Here is a 27350-nt window from a genome sequence, read left to right as displayed (position 1 = left end):
AAAATGCACTCAGTATCTGTTTTCAGATTTCTGTGAATCTAGAGTAAATGTTATGCAAAATAAGTGTTCATTTCATTTTCTGTCATTAAATAGTTTTAATAGTAATATTTCTAGGTCATTAATGAGCGACAGACCAATATGATGATCATCAGTTTGTCAGGTTCAAAATCCACTGATGTGTATCTTTTGTGATTTTAAAGTCAATTTAAATACTGTAAAATAACAATAAGAATGATAATAATAATACTTATTATTAATAATAATAAATAAAAATAAGCGATTCATCCGATTTAATAAATTCTGGGTACATTACATTTGCCCATATATATCGGCCACTGAAAAGCACATATCAGTCGAAAATTTGAAAACATACTTCAGCAAAACATACTACAAAAACAATAATCTAAATTTCAAGATTGTGTATATAAATTAAAAGTTAAGAAATTACATACTTAGTCGAAATGATGACATAAGAAATAACTGTATGCGAATTTTCCATAGAAACTCATATTGATGAATCGCCTGTTTGATATAATGACATAATTTAACATACCTGGAACTGCTTGAAAGCAGCAGAAATGCGCGTGATGTGCAGGCTGAGGCACCGTGACGCGCATCTCGCGCGGTAAACGCTCTCGCTGAAGAACTCGTCCGGTTTCCTCGCGTCCGCGCGCGCGGCGCTCCACAACATTATAATCCACAGGGTGAAGGCGAACATAGTGAAGCCTGATAGTGTGCCTGCTGTCAGTGATGCAGCTGCAGTGAGTGTGTTCTGCTCCTTCTGCAGCTGCAACTGAAGAAAGTTTCGCGCTGCGGCGGGGCGGAGTCAGCGCGCGCTATTGGTGGAGCTCGGCGCGCGCCCCGCCTCTCCAGACGCAGGTAGATGCGCGCGAGCCGCGCGGGGGCGGGAGCGAGGAACTTCAGATGGGATGATTGAGAAAGTTCTGCTTTCTGACAGGGAAACACTTTTTCTTTTTCTCTTCTACACTGTCAGTACCGCATGTAAGGCCATTTCCACCACATAAGGAACAAAACATGTTTTTGTAAATTATAACATGAAAAATTTAAATTATGACATTAAAATCATAACTTTCTATGTCATAATTGACTTGTGTCACAATATCGAATTTTAATCTCTTAGTATGTCATAATTTGGACTTTTTATGTCATAATTATGACATAAAAATCATAATTATGGCATGATTTTGACTTTTTAATCTCATAATCATGATTTAGTTTGTCACAATTATGATTCAGCAAGTCGTACTTTCAACTTTATCTCAATTTCGACTTTTTGTGATAATTATGACCTAAAAATCAGAATTATAACAAAGTTGACTTATGTAATAATTTCTACTTTTTAATCTCTTAGTATGTCATAATTTCGACTTTTTATGTCATAATTATGACATAAAAATCATAATTATGACAGAAAGTTGACTTGTCATAATTTTTACTATTAAATCTCATAATTATGACTCAGTATATCATTTCCACTTTATCTCAAATTCAACTTTGTCATAATTATGACAAAAATCATAATTATGACAGAAAGTTGACTTATGTCATAATTTCGACTTTATATCATAATTCTGACTTTAATTTCATGGTAATGACTTAGTATGTCATTATAGAGATGTAATTTTGACTTTTTGTCATAATTATGACATAAAAATCATAATTATGGCATAGAAAGTTGACTTATGTCATCATTTTGACTTTTTAATTATAATTATGACTCAATATGTCATAATTTCGACTTTTATCTCAAAATTATGACTTTATCTAATGTTCAGATTTCTGTTCTAGAAGTGCATGCAAATATGTACATATTTAATTAAATAATGCTGCATTTGCATATTTTAGTATCAAGTTTGGTAATATCTATTAACATTTTGACCCTATAGTCTTGCCTATGGAAATCCAACATGAAAACTATGATGATATTAACAAAGATTGAAATAAACATGTCAGAATTTATTGTATGAACATAACTTATATCTGTGTGTTTACAGATTCTTCATTTGATCATTATTTCCATTACAGCCACTAATGAAGTCAGTGTACTAGTTTACAAAGCAGATTGCCATGAATAAGAGAATATTTGTACCATAATTTACAATTTTGACAAATTACGCAAAACGTGTGAAAACATTATGGCACATGCATCAAGTATTTTCACACTGAAGTGAGTGTTTGTAAATATTACAGAAATACAAGGATGTTAATTTGAGTAAACCTCTCTAGTTTAGTGGAAACATTCCACGTGAGCTTCAAACGCTGAGCTTTACAAGCATTTTAAACATGTCTAGCATTATTTCACCAGTCACAAGGAGCCGTAGAGTGGAAAAAATGACTACAAGACTTATTAAAAAGCAACAGCAGATCACGCAACACCGTCTCCCGAATCTCCACAGCGAATGGAGATAACCATTGCAAAGAGTTGAAAAAGTTCCCAGAAGGGTTCATAAAATGTTATGACTTCACGTTCTTACTGCTGGAGAAGCAACAGCTCTTGCCCACCGTCTAATGAGTTTTTATGGGAATGCCTCCTAAACAGCGCAGGACAGAAACTGGGACTCATAATCAGTAGATTTGGCCTGGCGTACCACTTCGCCCCGGGCCAGCCGCCGCCTGTGCCAAATATTTCATCGCGTACCTCTCTAATGAAAGCAGTCGGGCTCGTATGAAGGACCGAGAGGAATCCGTGTTTTCAAGGCCAAGGCTGTACTGACCACACACATCTGCTCACGCTCTTGTTACGCTGGTGTTTTTTCCAGATTTGACCAAGAGGGCCATTTCCCAGCTGCTCCACCGGCCACTCCTCAAACCCTTTAAACGCGGATGTCTGTGTACCTTAAACGCTTCTGTAATGGCTTAATTTGTTGGCTTATTGCAGCCATGTGTTGTTGAGGTGCGCAGGGGATTTATGGTGTGTGTTGCGAGCACCATGTGGACGGTGTGCGGTCGCAGTGTTTCTCTCAAGAAAAGGCTTAAATTTAAGATTTGAAATGCATGTAAAATGTCCGATCTGTTTGGATTACACTGTTTTAACATAAACACTAATAAACTTAAACTTATGTCATGCATAAGTGAAACCGGTCAGATTTCTGCAATAGTACAGGGTGAAAAGCAACGGTCCTAGTATTGAGCCCTGTGGTACTCCACACTTAACTTGTGATCGATATGACATCTCTTCATTAATGTTGGTAAGTTTCGTCAGGGCGCAAAGAAATATAGAGCTGAGTATCATCAGCATAACAGTGAATACTAACGGCATGCTTCCTAATGATATCTCCCAAGGTGAAAAGCAACGGTCCTAGTACTGAGCCTTGTGGTACTCCATACTGAACTATGACATATCAGTTTGTAGTAGCAAATGAAGATAACGGTCAGATAAGTATGATTTGAATCATTAGTTATTAGTGTTAGACAGTATTCTAGGTTATTACGTTCTGAGTTTTTTTTGGTCCAATAATTAGAATCTCTGTTTTTTTCTGAATTTAGTAGTAGGAAATTACTAGGGCTGGGACAATACATCTGTAACACAGTTCGTAAGATGTGGGAAGAAGGAGGCGGGAACCGGCGAACATTCAAACAATAAACTTTAATAAAATAAACAAAGAACAAAACGAAAGTAATGCCGGCAGACCCTCGCGGACGTCTGCCGGCCACACAAACATAATAAAACAAAATAAAGTCCAGGCCTGGTCCTCTCTCGTCCTTCACTGTCGTCGCTCCTCCTTTTATGCTTCCGGAGCTCCTCCGTGAGAGACTCAAGGCCGGTGCACCTCACAGGTGGAGCTTGTTAACTCTCGCGTCACCGGCCTCGCGCCGTTCCCTCACGGCTCTCGCCCGCCCTGCTCGTCACAACATCGATGCATCGTGAATCGAGAAATGATTCTGGATTGATTCTGATATTTTCCGTATGTATCGCGATTCTCTTTCCAATCGATTCTGAGCTTAGTTTTCAACAGCAGATGGCACTGCATGCTTTAGAAACAGCCGTATTCTGCTTTCTTCCAATTCCTTACACACATCACTTGAACCTTCTATAAAATAATCATTCATAAAGTTTGAAAAGGTTGAATTACAGGGGTGTTTGCAGTGGGCTGTTTACATTAATCTCGCATCATAAAAGCATTCTGAGGTGCAAATACATAATTGTAAGACTCAGCCGAACGCACAAGCGCTCTTCTTCATGAGCATTTGAGCATGCGGTTAAAAAATAGCCTAGAGTGCCATCTGCTGTTAAAAACTAAGCTCAGAATCGATTTGCGATGCATTTGGAAAATATCAGAAACGATCCACGAATTGCGATGCATCAATAGTATTGTCCCAGCCCTAGAAATTACAAGTCACACAATTTTTTATATCAGCTATGCATTCCATTAATTTTGTGATTTGGTAAGTTTCATCAGGGCATAAAGAAATATAGAGCTGAGTATCATCAGCGTAACAGTGAAAACTAACGCCATGCTTCCTAATGATATCTCCCAAGGGTAGCATGTACAGAATGAACAGCAACGGTCCTAGTACTGAGCCTTGTGGTACTCCATATTGAACTTGAACAGCAACGGTCCTAGTACTGAGCCTTGTGGTACTCCATATTGAACTTGAACAGCAACGGTCCTAGTACTGAGCCTTGTGGTACTCCATACTGAACTTGTACAGCAACGGTCCTAGTACTGAGCCTTGTGGTACTCCATACTGAACTTGTACAGCAACGGTCCTAGTACTGAGCCTTGTGGTACTCCATACTGAACTTGTGATCGATATGACATCTCTTCGTTTACTACTACAAACTGATAACAGTCAGATAAGTATGATTTGAACCATGCCAATGCAATTTCACTAATCAACATAATTTGAGTCTATTCAAAAGAATGCTGTGGTCGATAGTGTCGAATGCAGCCTCAACACTAAACACTAAAAGCCTTTATATATAATGCATTATGAAGTATTTTAATGCATTAATTATGCACCTTATAATCTCATGAATAACAGTTATAATACATTATAATACTTATCTATTCATTGTTACACCTTTAGAAAGTATAATGCATTAAAACTCATGACAAACAACCAATTTCAGACGTAACAAGGAATATAATGCATTTTAACTACAATTATTTATGAAAATATATAATGCATTATAGTGTAGGCCTACAATATGAATATCTTTATAATGCATTATACATAAAGGCTTTAAGTAGGCTAAAGCGTTACCAAACTTTGTAATCCAAATGCATGCATCTTAAATTTAGGCCTAAAAAGGTCACGCATCTCCGACATTTCATGACGTCAGCTAACGGCGAACAGTTAAAGTGAGTGTTATGGCCAAGTAAGGATGTTTATGCAGGGAAAGGTGGATCTCTGGCTCACTTCATGGTTACGACCCTGCGTCTCGCCTGGCAACTATTGTTTACGTCTGTAAATATGAAAACACACATTTCCCTGTGAACAAATGATGCTTGTGAGCTGGTTCTGCGTAATGAAACGGTCAAAAACACTCACAGATTTAGATGCCAAGCTTCTTGCCTTGAAAGTAGACGTCAGGCAGCGTCTGGAGTCAGAAAACAGCGGGCAATCTGTGAAAGCAGAAGCAGATGAAGTTGGTGCTTTTGACATACAGCTGTTTTACATGAAGATAGACAAATAATCCAATGTGCATATTATTTGAGTCTTATGCATCTATTTTTAGTTTCTATTTCAGGACATTAAAATCATCACATTATCTCTACAGAAGTGCAGGGAGTGTTCACACATAAAAAATGGCATTAGAACTAATAGACTAATATGTGTAACATCAGCAAGTAATTTCCCATCATGCTTTTGGTTGCAAAGTTGAAGGAAAGCAAATCTCGCTTCAGATAGACCTGCACGATTCTGGATAAACTGAGAATCATGATTTTTTTTCATTTCAAATAGAGAATAGACAACTAAACAAAATAACATGAGGCAAAATGTTATTTTTTTCAGTCTATTTAAAAAATTATTATTATTATTTTTTTTCATTTATTAAATTAATTTGAATGAATTTAAAACTATAGAAGCTTGTTTCTGCCATGAAATAAAAACCTTTTTTTATTTTTTATCTCACAATTCTGACTTTTTTTTTGCAATTGCGAGTTTATATCTGAGAAAAAACCTCAGAATTGTGAGATATAAACTCGCAATTCTGAGAAAAAAAGACATTATATCTCGCAATTCTGACTTCTTTCTCGCAATTCTGAGAAGCAGAATTCAGATAAAGTCAGAATTGAGAGTTATAAAGTCAGAATTTGCGAGATATAAAGTCAGAATTGCGAGATATAAAGTCAGAATTGCGAGTTATAAAGTCAGAATTGCGAGTTATAAAGTCAGAATTGCGAGATATAAAGTCAGAATTGCGAGATATAAAGTCAGAATTGCGAGTTATAAAGTCAGAATTGCGAGATATAAAGTCAGAATTGCGAGATATAAAGTCAGAATTGCGAGTTATAAAGTCAGAATTGCGAGTTATAAAGTCAGAATTGCGTGATATAAAGTCAGAATTGCGAGTTATAAAGTCAGAATTGCAAGATATAAAGTCAGAATTGCGAGTTATAAAGTCAGAATTGCGAGATATAAAGTCAGAATTGCAAGATATAAAGTCAGAATTGCAAGATATAAAGTCAGAATTGTGAGTTATAAAGTCAGAATTGCGTGATAAAAAGTCAGAATTGCAACTTTATATCTCGAAATTCTGACTTTATAACTCGCAATTGCAAGAAAAGTCAGAATTCTGAGATAAAAAGTCGTAATTACCTTTTTCATTTTTTCATTTAGTGGCGGAAACAAGCTTCCATATAAAATTAAATCAATGACAAATACATTAAGAATTAAGATTGAGCCTTTTATTGGTTTGAGTCACTCAAATTCGAAGACGCAAAGTCACTACTTTCACTCATGACTAACAAGAAATCTTTCTGCAACATCAAAGTGAAGGGTTTCAGTCCAAGAGATACACTTATTAATAAAAATTTTCTGTAAAGCTGCATTGAAACGATGTGAAACGCTATATAAATAAATTTGACTTGACAAAATACAGGATTTACATGAGCAAATGACTGAATTTACATTTGAACAAAGTATTTTTGTTTACTTTATGCCTTTAGCAGACGCTATTATTCAAAGCAGCTTCTCACAGAGCCAATAATATTCAACAATATTGTTTAGTATTTAAGACTGATTCTGTTTCTTCTATCAATTAATGTAATTCCTGAGGAAGTGGATTAAAATCCGTCACATTCTCATTCCATGTTTAACTAGAAAAGGAAGTGAAGGTAATCAAACACAATAACTTTCAACAATTGTCATTGGGAAAATAGCAGACATCTGGGAATAATGGCCATCTGCACATCAAATGAAGCAACAGGCAGAAAAATTCATGCCACATATTTGAACCCCTCAAAAGGCAAAAATGAGTCCCTGATGTCCATGCTGACCCCATTTATGTGGCAGTTTTCCTTACGCTTCTCAAGGACGGTTAACCTTTCGCCTCTACGAGCCGATCAGTCGCCGGCAGACGTTTCCCAGCATCTGGAATTCATTCTGAATTTTCATTCGTACTTTAACAATTTCAGCATAATATTTTGTGTTTCGGTGTAAACGCTGCTACTATTATTCTGCCAAACGTCACAGACTGAAAACATCTCGAGATCTGCTCAAACACACACAGTCAAGCGCTGGAGCTTTAATTCTATTGCACTTTATACAAGACAGATTGTTTTCTGAAAGATTGAGTTTGTGCTTAAAACAAGAACAGTGGGATCAGAAAAATAAACTCCATTGGCAGATATTTGTTCTTGATTTAATCATGAAGTCACTTAATTTTGATCAGTTTTTCAGAAAACAAGACTTAATATCGTCAGTCATTTCTCTTCTCCAGTAAATGAATCTTGATTTAAGAATGTTTAGATATTTGTGCTGGAAAACAAGACAGAAACACTGAGGAAGAACATCATTTTTTGCAGTGTAAACTTAAATGTCCGCAATGCAATGATTTTTACATTTAAATCAGGATGGATTAAATGCAACGCAACAACTATGATCAGGTGAATAATATAATACACCATTATTATTTTTTATTATTTTAGTAAACTAAACTTAATTTACTGTGTTTTTCCTATTGATTTTTCCAATGTATTTAGATTGACAAAACTAAAAAAAAGTTTCCTCAAATTCAGTTTCAAATTCTCTATTTCTTATGTATTTACTTATTTTAATCTATTTGTATTTGTTTATTAAAAAAATATATTCATTTATATACAATTTTTTATTTATTTACTAATTTAATTACTTATTTTCAACTATTTTTAATCTTATTTATTTATTTAAATATTTAAAAAAATATTTATTTATAGATGGTTTCTATTTATTTACTTAATTTAGTAACTTATTAACTCTTTAATAATTTATTTAAATATTTTTATTTATTCATTTATTTGTTTATTTACTTTTACTTTTATTTTAATCTAGTTTTATTCATTAATTAATTAAATTATTTTAATATTTTTTATTTTCATTTTTAAAAATGTATTTATGTATTTACATATTTTAATCTATTTTTATTTATTTATTTAAAAAAATTAAAATATCTATTCATAGACTACTTCTATTTACTTACTAATTTAGTAACTTACTTTAAACTTATTAATTTATTTAAAAAACAAAAAAATGAATAAAAGTATTTACTTGTTTTAATCTATTTTTATGTTTATTTAAAAAAATATTCATTTATATACAATTTTTTATTTATTTACTAATTTAATTACTTATTTTCAACTAATTTTTTAATCTTATTTATTTATTTAAATATTTTTAAAAACAAAAATGTATTTATAGATGGTTTCTATTTATTTACTTACTAATTTAATAACTTATTAACTCTTTATTAATTTATTTAATTATGTTTATTTATTCATTTATTTGTTTATTTACTCGTTTTAATTTTTTTAATCTAGTTTTATTTATTTACTTATTTTAATCTATTTTGCTATTTATTTTAATATTTTTTTAAAAAATGTATTTATTTATGTAATTTATGTATTTACACATTTTAATCTATTTTTATTTATTTATTTAAAAATAAAATATTTATTTAAAAATAAAATATTTGTAGACAATTTCTATTTATTTACTTACTAATTTAGTAACTTATTTTAAACTTCTTTATTAATTTATTTAAATATTTTTATTTATTCATTTATTTATTTACTTGTTTTAATCTATTTTTTGTTTATTTTAATCTAGTTTTATTTTCATTTTTAAAAATGTATTTATGTATTTACATATTTTAATCTATTTTTATTTATTTTAAAAAATTAAAATATCTATTTATAGACAATTTCTATTTACTTACTAATTTAGTAACTTATTTATCTATTTTTATTTATTTTAAACTAGTTTTATTAATTTTTTTTTACTTATTTTAATCTATTTTTATTTATTTAATTAATGTATTAAAATAAAAAGTTAATTAACTTTTTAACTATTTATTTAAAAGTTATTTATATATAAAATTATTTATATATACAATTTTTATTTATTTGCTAACTTGTTTTAGTCTATTTTTTTTCATTTATTTATATTATTTTATTTATTTATTCATATAATTTTGGGGGAAAAAAGTTTCTTTTAAGAACTTCTTCTATAGCATCACTGTGAAAACTCTTTTTTGCAGTTTTTATTTTTAAGAGAGTGTACAGTAAAAGATCCTCCATGATGACTTCACAATGACCTCAGCACACTCACCCTTATTTGTTCAGCGGTCTCCTGGCATCAGACTCCCGCCCATATTTACGAACCCGTGGCATCTCTGATCACATGACCATCATCTGCAGGTGTGTTCATTGTTCGGTCCACCTGCACTGGATCTGACTGCCGTCTCAGGGGATAAAACAACAAACAAAACAACTGAAGGAAGTCGAGTCGCGGCGGAAGAGAAGTCCGGGAACAGAATTCCTCAGATCATCTCGGTGCGGTCGGATCCCATCTATAAAACAATATGAAACACTTCATGAGTGAAGTAGGTCAACCAAACACATTCTCTGGGGTTTTTACCTTCAAACACATCCAAAACAGATTTTGATGGTCACAACTAGTTTTCTTTCATTGCAAGAAGATATTTTGAAGAATGCTGGTTTTTGGTCCCCATTGACTTCCATAGTATTTTTCTCATATGGACGTCAATGGGGACCAAAAAGTGTTTATTCTGTAAGTTACAGAATCTGAGCTGGACATTGCCGTCTCTGTTTCTGACACTCTTTATCAATATTTGTGCACTTTTTTCCAGCATTAACTTTGCAAATATTTACTCTCCATAAAACAGTAAGTGGGAAAAAGTCTTAAAGCTTTGTGAATATAACCTCTCTCTGCACAATATCTCTTCAGACGGAGGAAATCCCAACAGAATTCCCAATATTCCCTATTTTGAGCTTGTGGTCACCTGACGCGTTCTTTTATCGCTGTAAATGTTTTTCTTAAGCTCAATCAGTGTTTTAATGGAGCCCCACATATAACTATAAATATACTAGATGTCAAAAAATGGATTTATGTTTCTCGTGATCTTAAAAACCTAAAAAGAAGTTTTCATCACTGCATTAATATTTTAACATGTGTGAAAGAGTCATAATGAAGAGTGACTGCTACTATAAATAAATGATTCAATAAATACACACCATCATCTATTAAAGGAGCATGTAGAAGCTTTAAAGGCCACTAGATGGCGATGCATCACATCATTTACAGAAGAAACTTCAACTTTCCATTTCAAATTCAGCCCTTCATGGACATTATATGATCACTTAACAAAGAGAAGATAAAACCCTTATTCTAAGATTACATGAAATTATCAATTATAGCAAATCATCATATCAGAATGATTTCTGAAGGATCATGTGACACTGAAGACTGGAGTAATGATGCTGAAAATTCAGCTTTGATCACAGGAATAAATTACACTTTACTATATATTCACATAGAAAACAGCTGATTTACATTGGAATAATATTTCACTATTTTTACTGTATTTTTCATCAAATAAATAACATTAATATTAAAAATTTCATACTGACTGATTCAAACAGGTTAACATAATAACAACTATTATTATATAAATTAACATTATAAATGTCAAAATAATATTTGGGAAGTTTTTATTTTACTCATTATAGTGCTGTACTGTTTGATGATTTATTTATTTATTTATTTGCACATTTTAATATTTTATAATTAAATCTTTTTTCACTATTTATTTATTTATTTATTTAAATATATTTTTATTTATTTTTTTAAATGAAAATGATTTATATACATTTTGTTATTTATATACTCATTTAGTTACTTATTTTAAACTTTTTATTTATTCAATTTTTTTATTAATTTAATTTACTTCCTATTATTTTAATCTATTTGTTATTATTTTAATATTTTTTTACTAATTAATTAATGTATGTTTTATTTATGTGAATGTAATTTTATTTATGTATTTATTTTAATAATTTCTTTTTATTTATTTATACAATTTTTTATTTATTTACTTATTTTAATTAATTTATTTATTTTAATATATTTTATTTATTTGTTTACTTATTTTAATCCATTTTTACTAATTAATTCATGTGTTTTATTATGTGAATGTAATTTTATTTATTTATTTATACAATTTTTTATTTATTTACTGATTTAAATTAATTAATTTATTTAAATAATTTTATTCATATTAGTTTAATTTATTCATATTATTTATTTAATTTAATCTTATTTATTTATTTAAATATATTTTATTTATTCATTTACTTATTTTAATGTATTTGTTATTATTTTAAAATGTTATTAATTAATTAGTTTTCCATGAAAAATAAGTTAAACTAAAACTAAAACCATAAATAAAAAAAAATAAAAAATGTTACTTAAATAAATAACAAAAAACCCGTAAACTTATTTATTTCAGCTAGTTCCTAAGGCAACTTGATGTACTAAAAACTGAAATAAAAATAAATAAAAACTATAAAGAGAGAAAACACACAACAAAATAATATGAAAATAAAAGCTAATTTAAAATACTAATAAAAACTCTAATAGTATCTCAATGATACTAAAATAACACTAGATTGATCTTTTATCTGTAGAGATCTTCTGATCATTAAAGTGCCATTTATAATCATTTCAACCGTATAAAACTAATATGAATTGACTGATTTCTGTAATAATTAGTTTCTTTGCACTTTTAACAGAAAATGAAGCAGAACGACAGGTTAAAACTACACTGAAGTTAAATCATTTCTCAGTGCAGACACGAGGCACTTGTTAAAGCGAGGTCACACAGACGTGAAGCTGCTCCAAACGCTCTGAGGTCAAAGTTCACGCAGCTCCTGACCTTTGAATCCCTCACAACTGTCTAGAAGCTTCCCGCCTCCTTTTACAGCCCGTTGTCATGGAAACTAGTGTACACTACGGTGGCAAAGTTCAGCGCTCTCCTCCGCACCACATCGACGCGTTTAGTGTGAAACGTGTGATCGTGCTTCTGAACCACAGAAACCAAGTTCAGACAAATGTTTATAGCGTCTTCGAGCACTACAGTATCTGATGAGTTAGATTTGGACACACAAAGATATGAAGGCCTCAAAAATACCTTGCAAAAATTACTTTAATATTTACAGTCAGGACAGAGGAAGAACATTTGCTCATTTACTTATTTTATTTTTTAAATCTATTTTTTATTTATAAATTTATTTATGTTGATCTATTTTTATTTATTAATTTTTTTTTAATTAAAATGATTTATAAACAATTTTAGTTATTTATTTACTCATTTAGTTTCTTATTTTAAACGTTTTTTATTTATTTATTTAAATATTTTTATTTATTCATTTACTTCCTCATTTTAATCTATTTGTTATTATTTTAATCAATTTTATTAATTCATTATTTTATTGTATTTTTTTATTTATTTGAATATAATTTATGTATTTACATAAATAATTGTTTTATTTATTTACAGTTATATACATATATACATATTTTATTTATTCATTTATTTTGTTTCATTTATTCATATTATTTATTTACTTAAATCGTATTTATTTATTTAAATATATTTTATTTATTCATTTACTTGCTTTACTTATTTTAATCTATTTATTACTTTAATACAATGTTTATTAATTAACTTATTTGAATGTATTTTTTATTTATTTGAATGTATTTTATGTATTTAAATAAATACAATTATTTATTTATATACAAATTTATTTATTTACTTATTTTAATTAATTAATTTATTTAAATGTTATTTATTTACTCATTTTATTTTGTTTCATTTATTCGTATATTTATTCATATTATGTATTTACTCTAATCTTATTTATTCATTTATTTATTCATTATTTATTTATTTCTCATTTATTTACTTATTTTAATCTAATTTTTATTAATTTACTTATTTTAATGCATTTTTAATTTATTTTAATGTATTTTTATGTGTTTACATAATTACAACTATTTATATACAATTTTAATTTATTTTTAAAATTATTTTAATTTATTTTTTAAATTATTTTAGTTTTATTTAAATTATTTATTTATCAATATGAATTTTGTTTTATTTAATCATATTATTTATTTACTTACTTTATTTTTATTATGTATTTTAACCTTATTTTCTAATTTTTAAGTTATTTTAACCTTATTCTATAATTTATTTATTTTTACATTTTTTATTTTCTCTAAACATTTCCATGAACCCTCCTGCACTCCCTGAAAACCTGTGCCATACACATCCATACAGCACATGTTCTCTGACACACATAGCAGATCAATGATGTAACATCATCATACAGCGCTGTGTGTGTGTGTGTGTGTGTGTGTGTGTGTGTGTGTGTGTCTAGTGCGCACACTGTTGCAGACTGCAGTGGGGGAGGGGAAGTACAGTATCACAGACGACAAAAACCCTCCATACTGACTGTGACTGACTGCAGCCGCCCTTCCCCCACTGCTGCAGGTCACATGACCCTGGTAGGGCGGGTGGGGGAGGCAGATTGAACCTGTTCTTTGTTAGGAGGTCAGCGCTCGCTCCTACCGTACGCCCGCTAAATGATGTGCACTGCAAACACACACACATTACAAAACACTGAAACAAACACTCTGTCATCATTAACCGCATCCGTCAAGCTCTAAACGGGGTGAAAGTAACACATTTCAAGTCACATGATATGCTATTCACTGATACACAGTTTAAAAAAAAAAAAAGTTGGTGTAGAAACACTTTTCACTCAGTAAATTTCACAATTAATTATGGAGAAATGCCATATAATGCCATAATGCGATAATATTTATTTGCAACTACAAAAAAAATCAATTTTCAGAGTGTATCTTCTTCTACTAAAGCTTTGAAATCTCATTCGCATCCAACTAAGGGGCTGTTTACACGACACCATTTTCAACTAAAAACGGGAAACTTTTTATGCGTTTTGGCTGTTCATTTGCACGATAACACCGTTTTGGGGGCCTGAAAATGCAAACTTGAAAATGTGTTTCAAAGTGCGAGTTTTTGAAAACAAAACCGTTTTCATCTCCGTGTAAACTACAAAAACGTGAATTTGTGAAAACGGTGACATCATGTGCATGCGTGTTACGTGTTCAGTTTATAGGCACGTATGTTTCTTTACGAAGTGACATCGCCATCTACTGGCCTGGCAGCAGAATACAGCGTTTTTAGTCATTTTCGCAGATCCGTGTGAACGAGGATCGTTTTGATCGTTTTGTCGTCTGTACACGAAAAACCCAAAGGAAAAATGTTTCAGTTTTTAAGTACATCGTTGTCATAAACGTACCCTAAGAAACAATACCGTTATTAAACGATACCGTTATCGTCTCCATGCAAACTACAAAAATGTGAATTTGTGAAAATGGTGATGTGATGCACATGCGTATTACGTGTTCAGTCCATAGGCATGTAGTGTTTATTTACAAAGTGACATCGCCATCTACTGGCCTGACAGTAGAATACAGCGTGTTTAGTCGTTTTCGTTGATCTGTGTGAACGGGGATCGTTTTAACGTTTTTGTCTGTATGCGAAAAACGCGAAGGAAAAATGTTTCTGTTTTTAAGTACAGCGTTGTCATAAAGGTACCTTAAAAAACAATACCGTTATCAAATGATACCGTTATCGTCTCCATGTAAACTACAAAAATGTGAATTTGTGAAAATGGTGACGTCATGCGCATGCATGTTACGTTTTCAGTTTATAGGCAGGTGTGTTTCTTTATGAAGAGACATCACCATCTACTGGCCTGACAGCAGAATACAGCGATTCTAGTCGTTTTCACAGATCCGTGTGAACGGGGATCTTTTTGACAACGTTGTCGTCTGTACACGAAAAAACGGAAAGGAAATTTTTTTCTGTTTTTAAGTACAGCGTTGTCATAAACGTACCTTAAGAAACAATACCATTTTCAAACGATACCGTTATCGTCTCCATGTAAACTACTATGTTTTGGCCGTTCATTTGCATGACAACAGCGTTTTGGGGGCCAAAAAAACACAAACTTGTAAATGTGTTTCAAAGTGCAAGTTTTTAAAAATGATACCATTATCGTCGCCATGTAAAGTACAAAAATGTGAATTTGTGAAAACGGTGACGTCATGTGCATGCGTGTTACGTGTTCAGTTTATAGGAGTATAGTGTTTCCTTACGAAGCGACATCGCCATCTACTGGTTTTTAGTCGTTTTCGCGGATCCGTGTGAACAAGGATCGTTTTGATCGTTTTGTCGCCTGTACACAAAAAACCCAAAGGAAAAATGTTTCAGTTTTTAAGTACATCGTTGTCATAAACGTACCCTAAGAAACAATACCGTTACTAAACTATACCGTTATTGTCTCCATAGGCGTGTAGTGTTTATTTACAAAGTGACATCGCCATCTACTGGCCTGACAGTAGAATACAGCGTTTTTAGTCGTTTTTGTGGATCCAGGTGAACAGGGATCGTTTTAACGTTTTTATCTGTATGTGAAAAATGCGAAGAAAATTTTTTTCTGTTTTTAAGTACAGCGTTGTCATAAACGTACCTTAAAAAACAATACCATTATCAAACTATACCGTTATCGTCTCTATGTAAACTACAAAAATGTGAATTTGTGAAAATGGTGACGTCATGCACATGCATGTTACGTGTTCAGTTTATGGGTGCGTAGTGTTTCTTTACGAAGTAACATCGCCATCTACTGGCCTGACGGCAGAATATAGTGTTTTTTGTCATTCTCGCAGAGCCGTATGAATGGGGATCGTTTTGACAACGTTGTCGTCTGTACGCGAAAAACGCGAAGGGAAAATGTTTCTGTTTTTAAGTACATCGTTGTCATAAACGTACCCTAAATGTATCCTAAGAAACAATACCATTATCAAACGATACCGTTATCGTCTCCATGTAAACTACTATGTTTTGGCCGTTCATTTGCACGACAACAGCGTTTTGGGGGCCTAAAAAACACAAACTTGAAAATGTGTTTCAAAGTGCAAGTTTTTAAAAATGATACCATTATCGTCTCCATGTAAACTACAAAAACGTGAATTTGTGAAAACGGTGACGTCATGCACGTGTATTACGTGTTCAGTCTATAGGAGTGTAGTGTTTCTTTACAAAGTGACATCGCCATCTACTGGCCTGACAGCAGAATACAGCGATTTTAGTCGTTTTCACAGATCCGTGTGAACGGGGATCATTTTGACAATGCTGTCGTCTGTACGTGAAAAACACAAAGGAAAAACAATTCCGTTTTAGTACATCGTTGTCGTAAACGTATCCTAAGAAAAACAGATGGATCCTGCAGGTCTGACGTCATTTTGTCATGGTTTAATAAGTTTAAATATGCAGAATGAAGATTATTAATGAATAATGACTTAAATTTCACTCTGTTCCTCACAAAAACGCTTTAGAAGATTTGGAATACTGTGCATTTTTATAAGCAGCATAAAAATAGTACTAGTGCTAGTTTATGTTAACTAATGTAGTTAATTAATGTTAACACTTGAAACCTTGTAATAGCAATAACTGCACATGAGGACACGGTTTTTATAGTCATTTTCGTGTGAACTGCTCCTTTAACAGTGATTGGTGTATGTCATAGGGCAAGGTTTTCTCTCACTTATGCAAGAGACTGCAACCTTTGCTGTGAATGCACACTAGTTAGGGAACAACAGCACACACAACACAACTGAGAAATACATATTTAACACCGCTCGTTTATCATAAAAATAAAATCATCAAATATTGAAATGTATTAATATTATCAGATGAAAACAACTAGCGTCTATAAAGTAATGCTTATGGATGAGGAAATAAACTTCCAATCAACAATTAAACATAACGGTGTAAATAATCTCTGCCATGTACATATTAAATGTGATTTAAGTCTCTTCTGCTCATTTATTTGATCAAAAATACAGTAAAAATTGTGAAATATTATTATAATTTTAAACAGCTGTTTTCTATGTGAATATATAGTAAAATGTAATTTATTCCTGTGATCAAAGCTGAATTTTCAGCGTCTTCAGTGTCACATGATCCTTCAGAAATCATTCTAATATGATGATTTGATGCTTTACTGTCACTTTTGATCAATTTAATGCGTCCTTGCTGAATAAAAGTATTAATTTCTTTTAAAAAGACTCCAAACTTTTGAACTGTAGCATACATATGCATCTATTATTTTTGTAAACAGTTGCGCGGGTACTTCAGTATTTACGGCCGTCACAGGAATGTGTCACACTAATGTACTCCTGTCTTGTTATTTACTTTCCGAATGTGAATGACTGTGCAGCGCGAAAAGAGAATTAATCAGCCAGTGTGTGACCTTACAGGCGCAAAAGAGGGAGGGAGACGTGTGTGTCTGCGGTAACGTTGCGTCATAACAACTACAGAAGTGTGATTATCTCCAGATAATCTTATTCAGCGCAGACAAATAAAAGTCAAACATTAAGTGAAACACACTGTGAAGTGATTATACTGCTAAACATGAAAGAAAGACACGTTTCATTTTCTTTTTTGTTTCAGGAGATCGTGTGGAATGTTCTGGCAACACCAGTTAATGAAATTATTGTATTATAATAAAATAATAAAACCTAAATATAATCATTACACCAGGTCCTAACCAGACGCGACGTGATAAAGAAACAAGCGATAACAGCTTATCTTTCCCACGTAAATCTGGGCTTTATGACAGGGCATTTATCGGTCACATGTTTCATTTATGGTTATGAAGAATTTAACCATGAGAGGCACAAGATGGCGAAGACGGTGTTATTTCATGGTGGATGTGTTCTGATTTTGTGCTGTTGAATAAGCAGGTTTAAGGTCAGCTGCTCATTTTTCCATTGTAGGTCACAAAGTGCAAAACGCCCCCCTCCCCCCATTCTCTGTGGCTGCGGCTCAATACCTAGTGAGCTCCCTAACTAGACAGCATGGAAGCAAACCTAATATTGATTTATTTCACTGCAAAATCACTTTAAGACTATATAAAACAAGTCAACAATGAGAAGTAATAAAGTGGTAATTTGCATAAATTGCCCTTTTTTTCGATTGGTGCGTTGCTCATACATATATACATAGATGTTTTGGTAGTTTATTAAGTGATCAGACACAATTTTAATATGCTGGGTGATAAAACAGGTGAAAAAACCCACAGATGCACATTAAAGAAGTCATATCTACATATAATAAAATATAATTTTGCATTTTTAATGCAAAAAGCCTTACTATTTGAAATAAAAAAAAAAATGGTTTTTGTAAGTTTTGTAAGTTTTTAATTTAAAATATATAATTTTGTATTTTTAATTCAAATTTGTATATAAAAAAGCCTTACTGTTTAAAAATGTTTATACAAAATTTAATTTTGTATAAAAAATGCTTTGCTGTTTAATATATATATAGCATTTTTAATTTAATGTTCTATAAAAGTGCTTTACTGTTTAAAATAAAAAATAATTTAGTATTTTTAATTACATTTTCCATAAAAGAATGCTTTACTGTTTAAAATAAATCTATATAATTTTGCATTTTTATTCAATTTCCTATAATTTTTTTTAAATTTAATTTAAAATATATACTTTTGTATTCAAATTTGTATATTAAAAAAGCCTTACTATTTAAAAATTAAAATAAATAGTTTGCATTTTTAATTGTTTTTTAATTTAATTTTTTTTTTTTTTGCATTTTTAATAATTTTGTATAAAAATGCTTTATTAATATATATATATATATATATAGCGTTTTTAATTCAATGTTATATAAAAGTGCTTTACTGTTTAAAACAAAAATATATAATTTTGTATCTTTTATTCATTTTTCTGTAAAAACGCCTGTTTACTGTGTGTCAATATAAATATTATATACTACAGAAACAGTAGTCTAAGAATACTATGCTAGTGTGCTGTGGAGAGTCGCTGTCTAGTTAGGGAGCTCAGTAGGTGAGTGAACACAGCCCGCCTCTCTCCCTCTGCTGTAGTAAGTGTGTGCGCTGCTGTCTGTCTTCCGACGCTCCATTCTGTGAGAAACACACAGGAAACTTGTCTAAAAACACACATGATCGACATTTAAACGTGAACTTTGGCACATGAGACCTCGACTGTTGTTCCACATCGATCTTTTAACGGAATACCGCCGATAACGATCCCAACCGCTGAGGGGAAATCTGACTGAAGATGGGTGTAAAGTCGCAGTTTGCACACTGAAGTTGGATGGTATTTTCCTAGTGGAAGTGAAAGAGAAGCGACGACTTGAGTCTTGGCGGTAAGAACAAGCGATATTTCATTCATTTGAACTTTTTCTGTGTGGATTATTCAATTTGAAGTGCTTGGAAATCTTTGTGAGGAAACTACTGAATGTGCCGCGCATGTTTGAACTTTCCCACTCACCTCTAACGCCTCTAAAGTCTTATTTCCACGGCGGCATGTGTTTGTTGACCACCTCAGAAAGTGATGGACACTCAAAAGAGCTCATTTCTTGTTGTTTTTGTCCTAATACATGCTGAAAGAAGCCGCCAGATGCAGCAGCACATGCTTCAGGATGAGGCGGGTGGGGGAGGGGTCGATCCGGTGTCTTCACTAGTTACTAGCAGATAGTTAGTGTACTTCAAATGTTAGTCGTGCTAATTACTGCACTGAGAAACAAACATACGCTTAAAACATAAATGACACATTTTTTGAGCCATTTTTTGAGGAAAATGTGAGGGAAATTATTCTAGGTTGATCAGTAAACCCAGACAAATTAAAAAATAATCAGAATTTTATTTTTTATTTTTTTATGGAACAGTTTATTAGACGTTTTTATATGTGATTTTTAATGAGTTTCAAATGTGATACCTTATTGGTTTAAACCGTGTTGTTATTCTACAGTAAAAATGACTTAACAGTGCATACTAAGTACATACTGTACCTCAGGATTGTTACAGCTGAAAGCCTCCATCACTTGTTGATATCAGTGATTTATCTGCTTGAATCACATGACAGCATCAACTGGTACATGTTATGTTTTTAATTGTAGGCTTTTCATTTATGAGACATGATTTGTGGTCTGTGTCTGATCGCTGACCTTGCTGCGTATGTAATTTCCATCACAACATCTGTTTTTGTTGGCGTACTGTACTACAGTACAGCTCGTTTCTAAATATTTGGATAGAAGCTAAAAGTTTAATCTCGATTACCCACGCAATCTTTTTCCTAAATGACAGCGATTCGTCTCTGTCTTTTAAAGCTTTGACAAGTACGATCACAGCGAACATTCAGATCTGCGTTGTCATGTATAGTTATGAAACAGTCTTACAATCATTCAGATTGTCACAGAAGTACTGGATAAACGTTTATAGTTCGGATATAAACACTGATGTCTACGGTAGAGATTAAAATAGAGCAAATCACCTTTTGAAAGTAACTTGATGCTTCAAATAAAGATTGTATCAGTTACATCGTTATACCAGTAGGTGGCGACAAGTGACTGTTAAAAACATGTATTTGTCATTGAATCATTCATTCAAGAGATTCGTTCAGAAACACTGATTCATCCAGTAATGAAAGAAGTGAAGTCTTTAGCTGCGTCTCATTTTGAAGGCTGCGTCCTTTGGAGGTCGCATTTGAAGGCTGCATACGTCATCAAGGATGTAACTGTTAGATTGCAAAGTAAGAAAGAACTTACAGTATTTTACACCACGAGGAATAACAGTCAATTTTTATTTCGGTTACTTTTCTTAAATAAGACATCCTTGATGATGAATGCAGCCTTCAAATGCGACCTCCGGAGGACGCAGCCTCCGAAACGAGACGCAGCTTTCATGAGTGAGTCATTGAATCATTCATTCGAGAGATTCGTTCAAAAACACTGATTCATCCAGTAGTGAAAAAAGTGAAGTCTTTATGAGTGAGTCATTGAATCATTCATTCAAGAGATTTGTTCAAAAACAATGATTCATCCAGTAATGAAAAAAGTGAAGTCTTTATGAGTGAGTCATTGAATCATTCATTCGAGAGATTTGTTCAAAAACACTGATTCATCCAGTAGTGAAAAAAGTGAAGTCTTTATGAGTGAGTCATTGAATCATTCATTCAAGAGATTTGTTCAAAAACACTGATTCATCCAGTAGTGAAAAAAGTGAAGTCTTTATGAGTGAGTCATTGAATCATTCATTCAAGAGATTTGTTCAAAAACGCCGATTCATCCAGTAATGATATGAGTGAGTCATTGAATCATTCATTAAACCCGATTTAAAAAACAATTCAAATGAATTAAATATTTTTAAAATAGCAATTATTACTTTGTCAGAAGCTCTAGTAAATTGCATTTTATTTTGTTTAACTGTCTATTCAGTCATGATCTCTAAAATCGTGATTCTCAATTTATCCAGAATCGTGCAGCTCTATGAAATATTGAACAAAATTAACACAAAATGGGTATTCATGCAAATTATACATTATATGTATTATTCAAAAACAGGTGTCACATGATTTTGATCATACTGTACCCTAGTGTTTAATTAGATGTATGTTGTTTTGATGACAAATGGCACTATTAATGGCCGATATAAAGCCAATTATATATGACATCACGCTTTCATTTAATAACGTGCTTAAATGAAAGTTATATTTAAATGTAATATGTACTAAATTAGAAAAAAAATGTTTTTTAAAAAATTGAATAAAAATATAAAAACTTATTTTTTATTGATGTGTCTCAGTGTTTGTCCATCTTTTTTCCCACTGTGCTGATTATGCAGTGCATTATGGGATTGCTTTCTCTGCAAAGGACATGTTTTACTACATGTATCTACATGTTTTATGTAAGTTGTAAATTAAATATGCTAAGAAAGAAAGACGCATTATTGTTTTTAAAGATATGCAGTCGTTAAGGAGAATTCGATTTGTTACATTCTGTATGATTCCCGCGCCTAATCTCCATTCATCTTCATATGGAGATCACTTCCACTCCCACGCTACAGCTTGTCACGCTGTTATAAATAGCTTTAGATTTGTAAATCATTACAAGTTGACTGAGTTAATGGTTAATAGGATTGAAGTGAGAGAGTTGTGGTCTTGGGATTTTCTCCAGGATTTGAGCAAAGCCAAATCCAAATCCGTCTGAAAGAATGATGCCAGAATGGCCTAGTTTTGAAACAGAGAAAGAGACTGTAGTGTCTCCATGTTTAATGCTTATAATAAACCAGACAAAATGGTTTGCATGTTTTCTTGAGGCTTGTCTGTTTTTTATGCCATTTTTAGGGCTGCGTGATATACTGAATATTCATGATGTTTGTGATGATTTTACTGGTGATATAAACAGACACATTTAGTGTTCCAACAAAACTGATAAATTACTGATATATGATGCTGAAAATTCAGCTTTGATCACAGGAATAAATTACATTTTACTATATATTCACATGGAAAACAGCTATTTTAAAATGTAAAAATATTTCACAATTTCACTGTATTTTTTTTTATCAAATAAATGCAGCCTTGGTGAGCGGAAGAGACTTCTTTAACCCCAAATTGTTGAATAATAGTACACAGGCATGTTATGATTTTTTTTTTTTATCATATTGTACCCTAGTGTGTATGTATATTGAGATTCCAGTGCTAAACATGTCCCGCTCGTTAACCTCTTAAACCTCTTATGAAAAAACAGTGCTGACGCACATGTGAACTACATATGAAATATTAGTAAACCATAGTAGATCACATATATTTATTTAGAGCAGGTGGTTTCGAACGAGCCCAAACACAACATAAGACAATGTGTAGATCACGGAGTGACATTGACATGCTGCTTCGCTTAAGCAATACGACTTCCGGGATCCGATCGCATCGTGATCATAATGCAATGATTTTTAACGTCATTTGAAAGTTCAACCAATGGAAGCTGGATCTCGGATATAGTGGGTAGGGATGATTATAGTTTTATTATCACTCATTTTATTATTGTCGCGTTTACACAAGTAAGTAGTTCTTATGTTCCTTTTTGGACCCTTGGTTAGTTAAATAAACGGCTAGCCTACTAAATCCATTGCATAGCTTGAAAACATTAATACATTGTTATATGTGTTTTGCGCGTGAGCCGGACGCACCTCAAAATTACACACTCTTGCTTAATCGAAAAAGTTTTATGAGTTAAACTATTATCAACAATTAATCAATTGGCGATTAACTGTTAGCATCCCTAGTAATTATCGTTCAAATAAACTAAAAAATGTTATCATATTATTAAAATAGGTATGATATATACACGAGTACACACACATATATAAACACAAACCTTTATTTTGGATGCGATTAATTTTTTGAAACCTAAACTAGCCAAAAATTAGAAATGTTGCTTTGGCAACTAAATGAAGTAAAATAAAGCATTAAAATTAATAACTGTAATAAATGAAAACTACAACTGAATAAAAAAAAACTACCAGTAATAAAAGTGGAAAAAAAGCATATAACAAAATTGAACAAAAACTGAAAATATAAAATAAAAGTATTCAAAATATTAATAAAATAAAGTATAATATAAATAACACTGCTCTGGGACCAGTTGTGTAATTGTCTGTGATTTACAAAAGTATAACTAATGATAATGAATGTTTATTTATAAACTTTGTTTAAAATGAATGTTTAAAATAAAACTTCAACTTTTATTTTATTTATTTAGCATAGACTAATGAACTATATTACTTGGTGAAAGAATTATTATAGTTATTAAAAAATTTTTTTACTATTTATTTATTTAACATTGTTTTTATTTATTTTTTATCATATTTTGTGCCGCTAGTTTATTAACGCAATAAGTTTTGATGTTGCAGTGATTTCCTGTACTTAAAGGGGTTTAATGGCAGTAAAATCAGTTAAACTTTAGTTTCTCCAGCTTTAAATACAGTGACGTGATTCCTCCCTCACAGCCAATCGTCTCGCAGTCGTCACGTATGAAGTCGACTCGTTGAAGTGGCTACGCTGGCGACTTGTCAGTTTGCGGGTTCATTAGTCTGATCTTCCGTCTTCGGTGACCGCAGGGAATGACTGGCGCATTTTAACTCGCGGCACCGCTCATGAGAAAATGGCTGCTGTCTGCAGGTCCTGCGAGCACATCTGTCAGAGGTGACCAGCCAGGAGAAAATCAGGCTCTCTGCGGGCTCGCATGTGTCCTGTTTTCCACATTAATCATTCCTGTGGTTTCTTTTGGCTCTGTGCTTGTGACAATTTTTATCCTTCCATTATACCTAGTTTTTTATTCATTAAACAGGGATGTTGTTAATGTCTTGTTTAACACATGCTGATGTTAACCATTTCATTACTTCTATATTCTTTATCACTTCTTTTTATTCTCTTGGTTGGAGTTTATATTGAATATTCACCATTTATTCACAGTAATTTTACTGGCAATATTAAATGAAGCAACATTGTGAATATAGAGTACAACAGTCAGATTCAGGACGTGTAAAAACTGCATTCATTTTCTCCATAAGGGAATCGATTTATAACGATAACTTATAAACCGTTAAAAACATCCCTACGGTGAGCTTCGAGGTTTTTAATCGATGGTATATGCGTCTGTTGAAGCCGTCAGTCTGCATTATTTCAACATAATTTTTAAATAATCGTGTTTAACAGAAAAATTCTTGGTGAAAAACTACATTACCCATGATTCTGCAGAGAAATTATTACCAATCAGAGAGAGTCACAACAATAAATTCATGCCAAAAGAACTCTGGCTCCGCCCACTCCAGTGAAGTGCTACGAACTTAATCATTTAAATACTTAAATACAATATGTGTATTTTGTACGGAGCCCCGGACATGACATGCAGGAAAAAAAATAGTAGGCTAAATCGTGCGCACGATTTACTAATTCGTTCCCTCGATTTACTAAAACATGCGCACGATTTACTATTTCGTTCCCTCGATTTACTAAAACGTGCACACGATTTACTATTTCGTTCCCTCGATTTACTAAAACGTGCACACGATTTACTAATTCGTTCCCTCGATTTACTAAAACATGCACACGATTTACTATTTCGTTCCCTCGATTTACTAAAACGTGCGCACAATTTACTAATTCGTTCCCTCGATTTACTAAAACATGCACACGATTTACTATTTCGTTCCCTCGATTTAATAAATCATGCGCACGATTTACTATTTCGTTCCCTCGATTTACTAAAACGTGCACACGATTTACTATTTCGTTCCCTCGATTTACTAAAACGTGCGCACAATTTACTAATTCGTTCCCTCGATTTACTAAAACATGCACACGATTTACTATTTCGTTCCCTCGATTTAATAAATCATGCGCACGATTTACTATTTCGTTCCCTCGATTTATAAATCATGCACACAATTAGTAAATCGAGCGAACGAATTAGTAAATCGTGCGCATGATAAATTTTTTTTCTTGCATGTCACGTGCAGGGCTCCGTAATTTTGTGATGAACGTAAAATATATTCTTTCTGTATCCTAAATCACCTTGGGTTGTAAATTTCTTGTATTTATTTTGCCGATGTCATTCGCAATGATTCATGGGATTGTAGTTCTTTCCTTCACTAATGCCGTTAAGTTCACAGTCTTGTGCCTTTGTATTTTTGTCCGATTTTAAAAACGTTTTAGCTTCAAATCGAAGTTTGTAATGTTGTGATTCACCTCGTAGCTGGTTGGTTTGGTTTATGGTCATGGTCATAACTATTAAACGAAGACTTTTTTTAAATCCTTATGTAAAGAATGAATGGGAAAATAATTGTTGGATGGGCACTGATGCACTTTATTGATGATTTTAATGTATTATATTTCATAAAGGCTGTTTCATTAGGCTAGTTTCACCTTCTTTTCTTGTGTTATGATACTTTAGTTATCGCTCACTTGATGAAAATGGAAATTATGTCCGTCTTATTTGCTCCATTTGCTTGTTTTTTGTCACGTTTGCCTGTGACTGATTAATCTGGGTGGTTTTAACCTGTTTCCTGTAGTCAGAAACTGCTCATATTCTGCTTCTCTGTTTGGTCACACTTCAGGAAGTGCTGGGGTTTATTTCTGGAGCATATTAGTCAGCAAAACCGGTCGAGATGCATATGAACTAATTCTGTCCAGTCTTCAGCTCAAGGACACTGGCTGTGATTTTAACACTGGTGTGATGTTGTTAATTGGACAGCGGTTTAGTGAACACTTGAGAACAGGATGGTCATTTCACACTATGGTGCTAATTTCACTGCAGTTTATCTCATTGAAAGTAATGATGATCACATTAAGGCCCTGATTTGCTTCAAGCGAAATCAAGGAACTGGTGTGACTTCATTTCCAACAAAATCAGGCTTGTTTCAGGAGTTCGAAACAGCTTGCCAAAGTGAACTTTCTGGAAAAGCTCGCTCCGGCTGGAAACACCTTTGAACTACCATTGGTCTGTGGCGATGATGTAATAGAGTGATGCAGGTATGATGTCACTTTGTAGGCCAACCGGCAGTTAGCATCACACCGGTTCCCTCAGACCTTATTTCAGCCATTTAACCAAAATCCCATTCAAAAAAACCCATTGACTTCAGGGCGATGGAACTGGAAGTGCTAAAATGCTAACTCGCTTCCGCGTTTTGGCCTACAAAGTGTTGTCACCTGCGCCACTCTATTCTGCATTTACTCTCTCTCATGTGTTGTTTTCGCGCGTCACGCAAGCATGTGAACGTCCGTGCTTTCTACAGTCGTTGTAAATAGGTTCATCATATAAAGTGTCTCTTCAGAAGACTTGGATTGGACCACTCGATTGATTATTTATACAAAGACATTTTTTGTATCTTAAGTTTTAGAGG

The 27350-nt window shown here is 32.5% G+C and overlaps 2 protein-coding genes and 1 long non-coding RNA gene across 3 annotated transcripts in view; 1 reads left to right on the top strand and 2 right to left on the bottom strand.

Moving 5' to 3' along the window:
- LOC127518905 (anosmin-1) overlaps positions 1–789 on the bottom strand; it is a 63101-nt gene extending 62312 nt beyond the window's left edge. Inside the window, exon 1 of the mRNA XM_051906139.1 lies at positions 554–789. Coding sequence (XP_051762099.1) covers positions 554–718 — 165 coding nt within the window. The 5' untranslated portion in view covers positions 719–789. The remainder of the gene's footprint in view (positions 1–553) is intronic.
- A 2799-nt stretch (positions 790–3588) lies between these two features.
- On the bottom strand, positions 3589–21220 carry LOC127518908 (uncharacterized). The gene is made up of 4 exons (XR_007931683.1): positions 19939–21220; positions 9778–10018; positions 5518–5591; positions 3589–4344 (listed from the first exon to the last, which is right to left on the bottom strand). It is a non-coding gene; the product is annotated as an uncharacterized LOC127518908 (long non-coding RNA).
- Positions 19486–27350, top strand: part of tbl1x (transducin beta like 1 X-linked) — a 20853-nt gene continuing 12988 nt past the window's right edge. Inside the window, exon 1 of the mRNA XM_051906127.1 lies at positions 19486–19813. The gene's annotated coding sequence lies outside the window, so the exon portion shown is untranslated. The remainder of the gene's footprint in view (positions 19814–27350) is intronic.

This window comes from Ctenopharyngodon idella, chromosome 9, assembly GCF_019924925.1.
Source record: "Ctenopharyngodon idella isolate HZGC_01 chromosome 9, HZGC01, whole genome shotgun sequence".
Lineage (NCBI taxonomy): Eukaryota > Metazoa > Chordata > Actinopteri > Cypriniformes > Xenocyprididae > Ctenopharyngodon > Ctenopharyngodon idella.
This window is presented reverse-complemented; position numbering and strand designations above follow the sequence as displayed.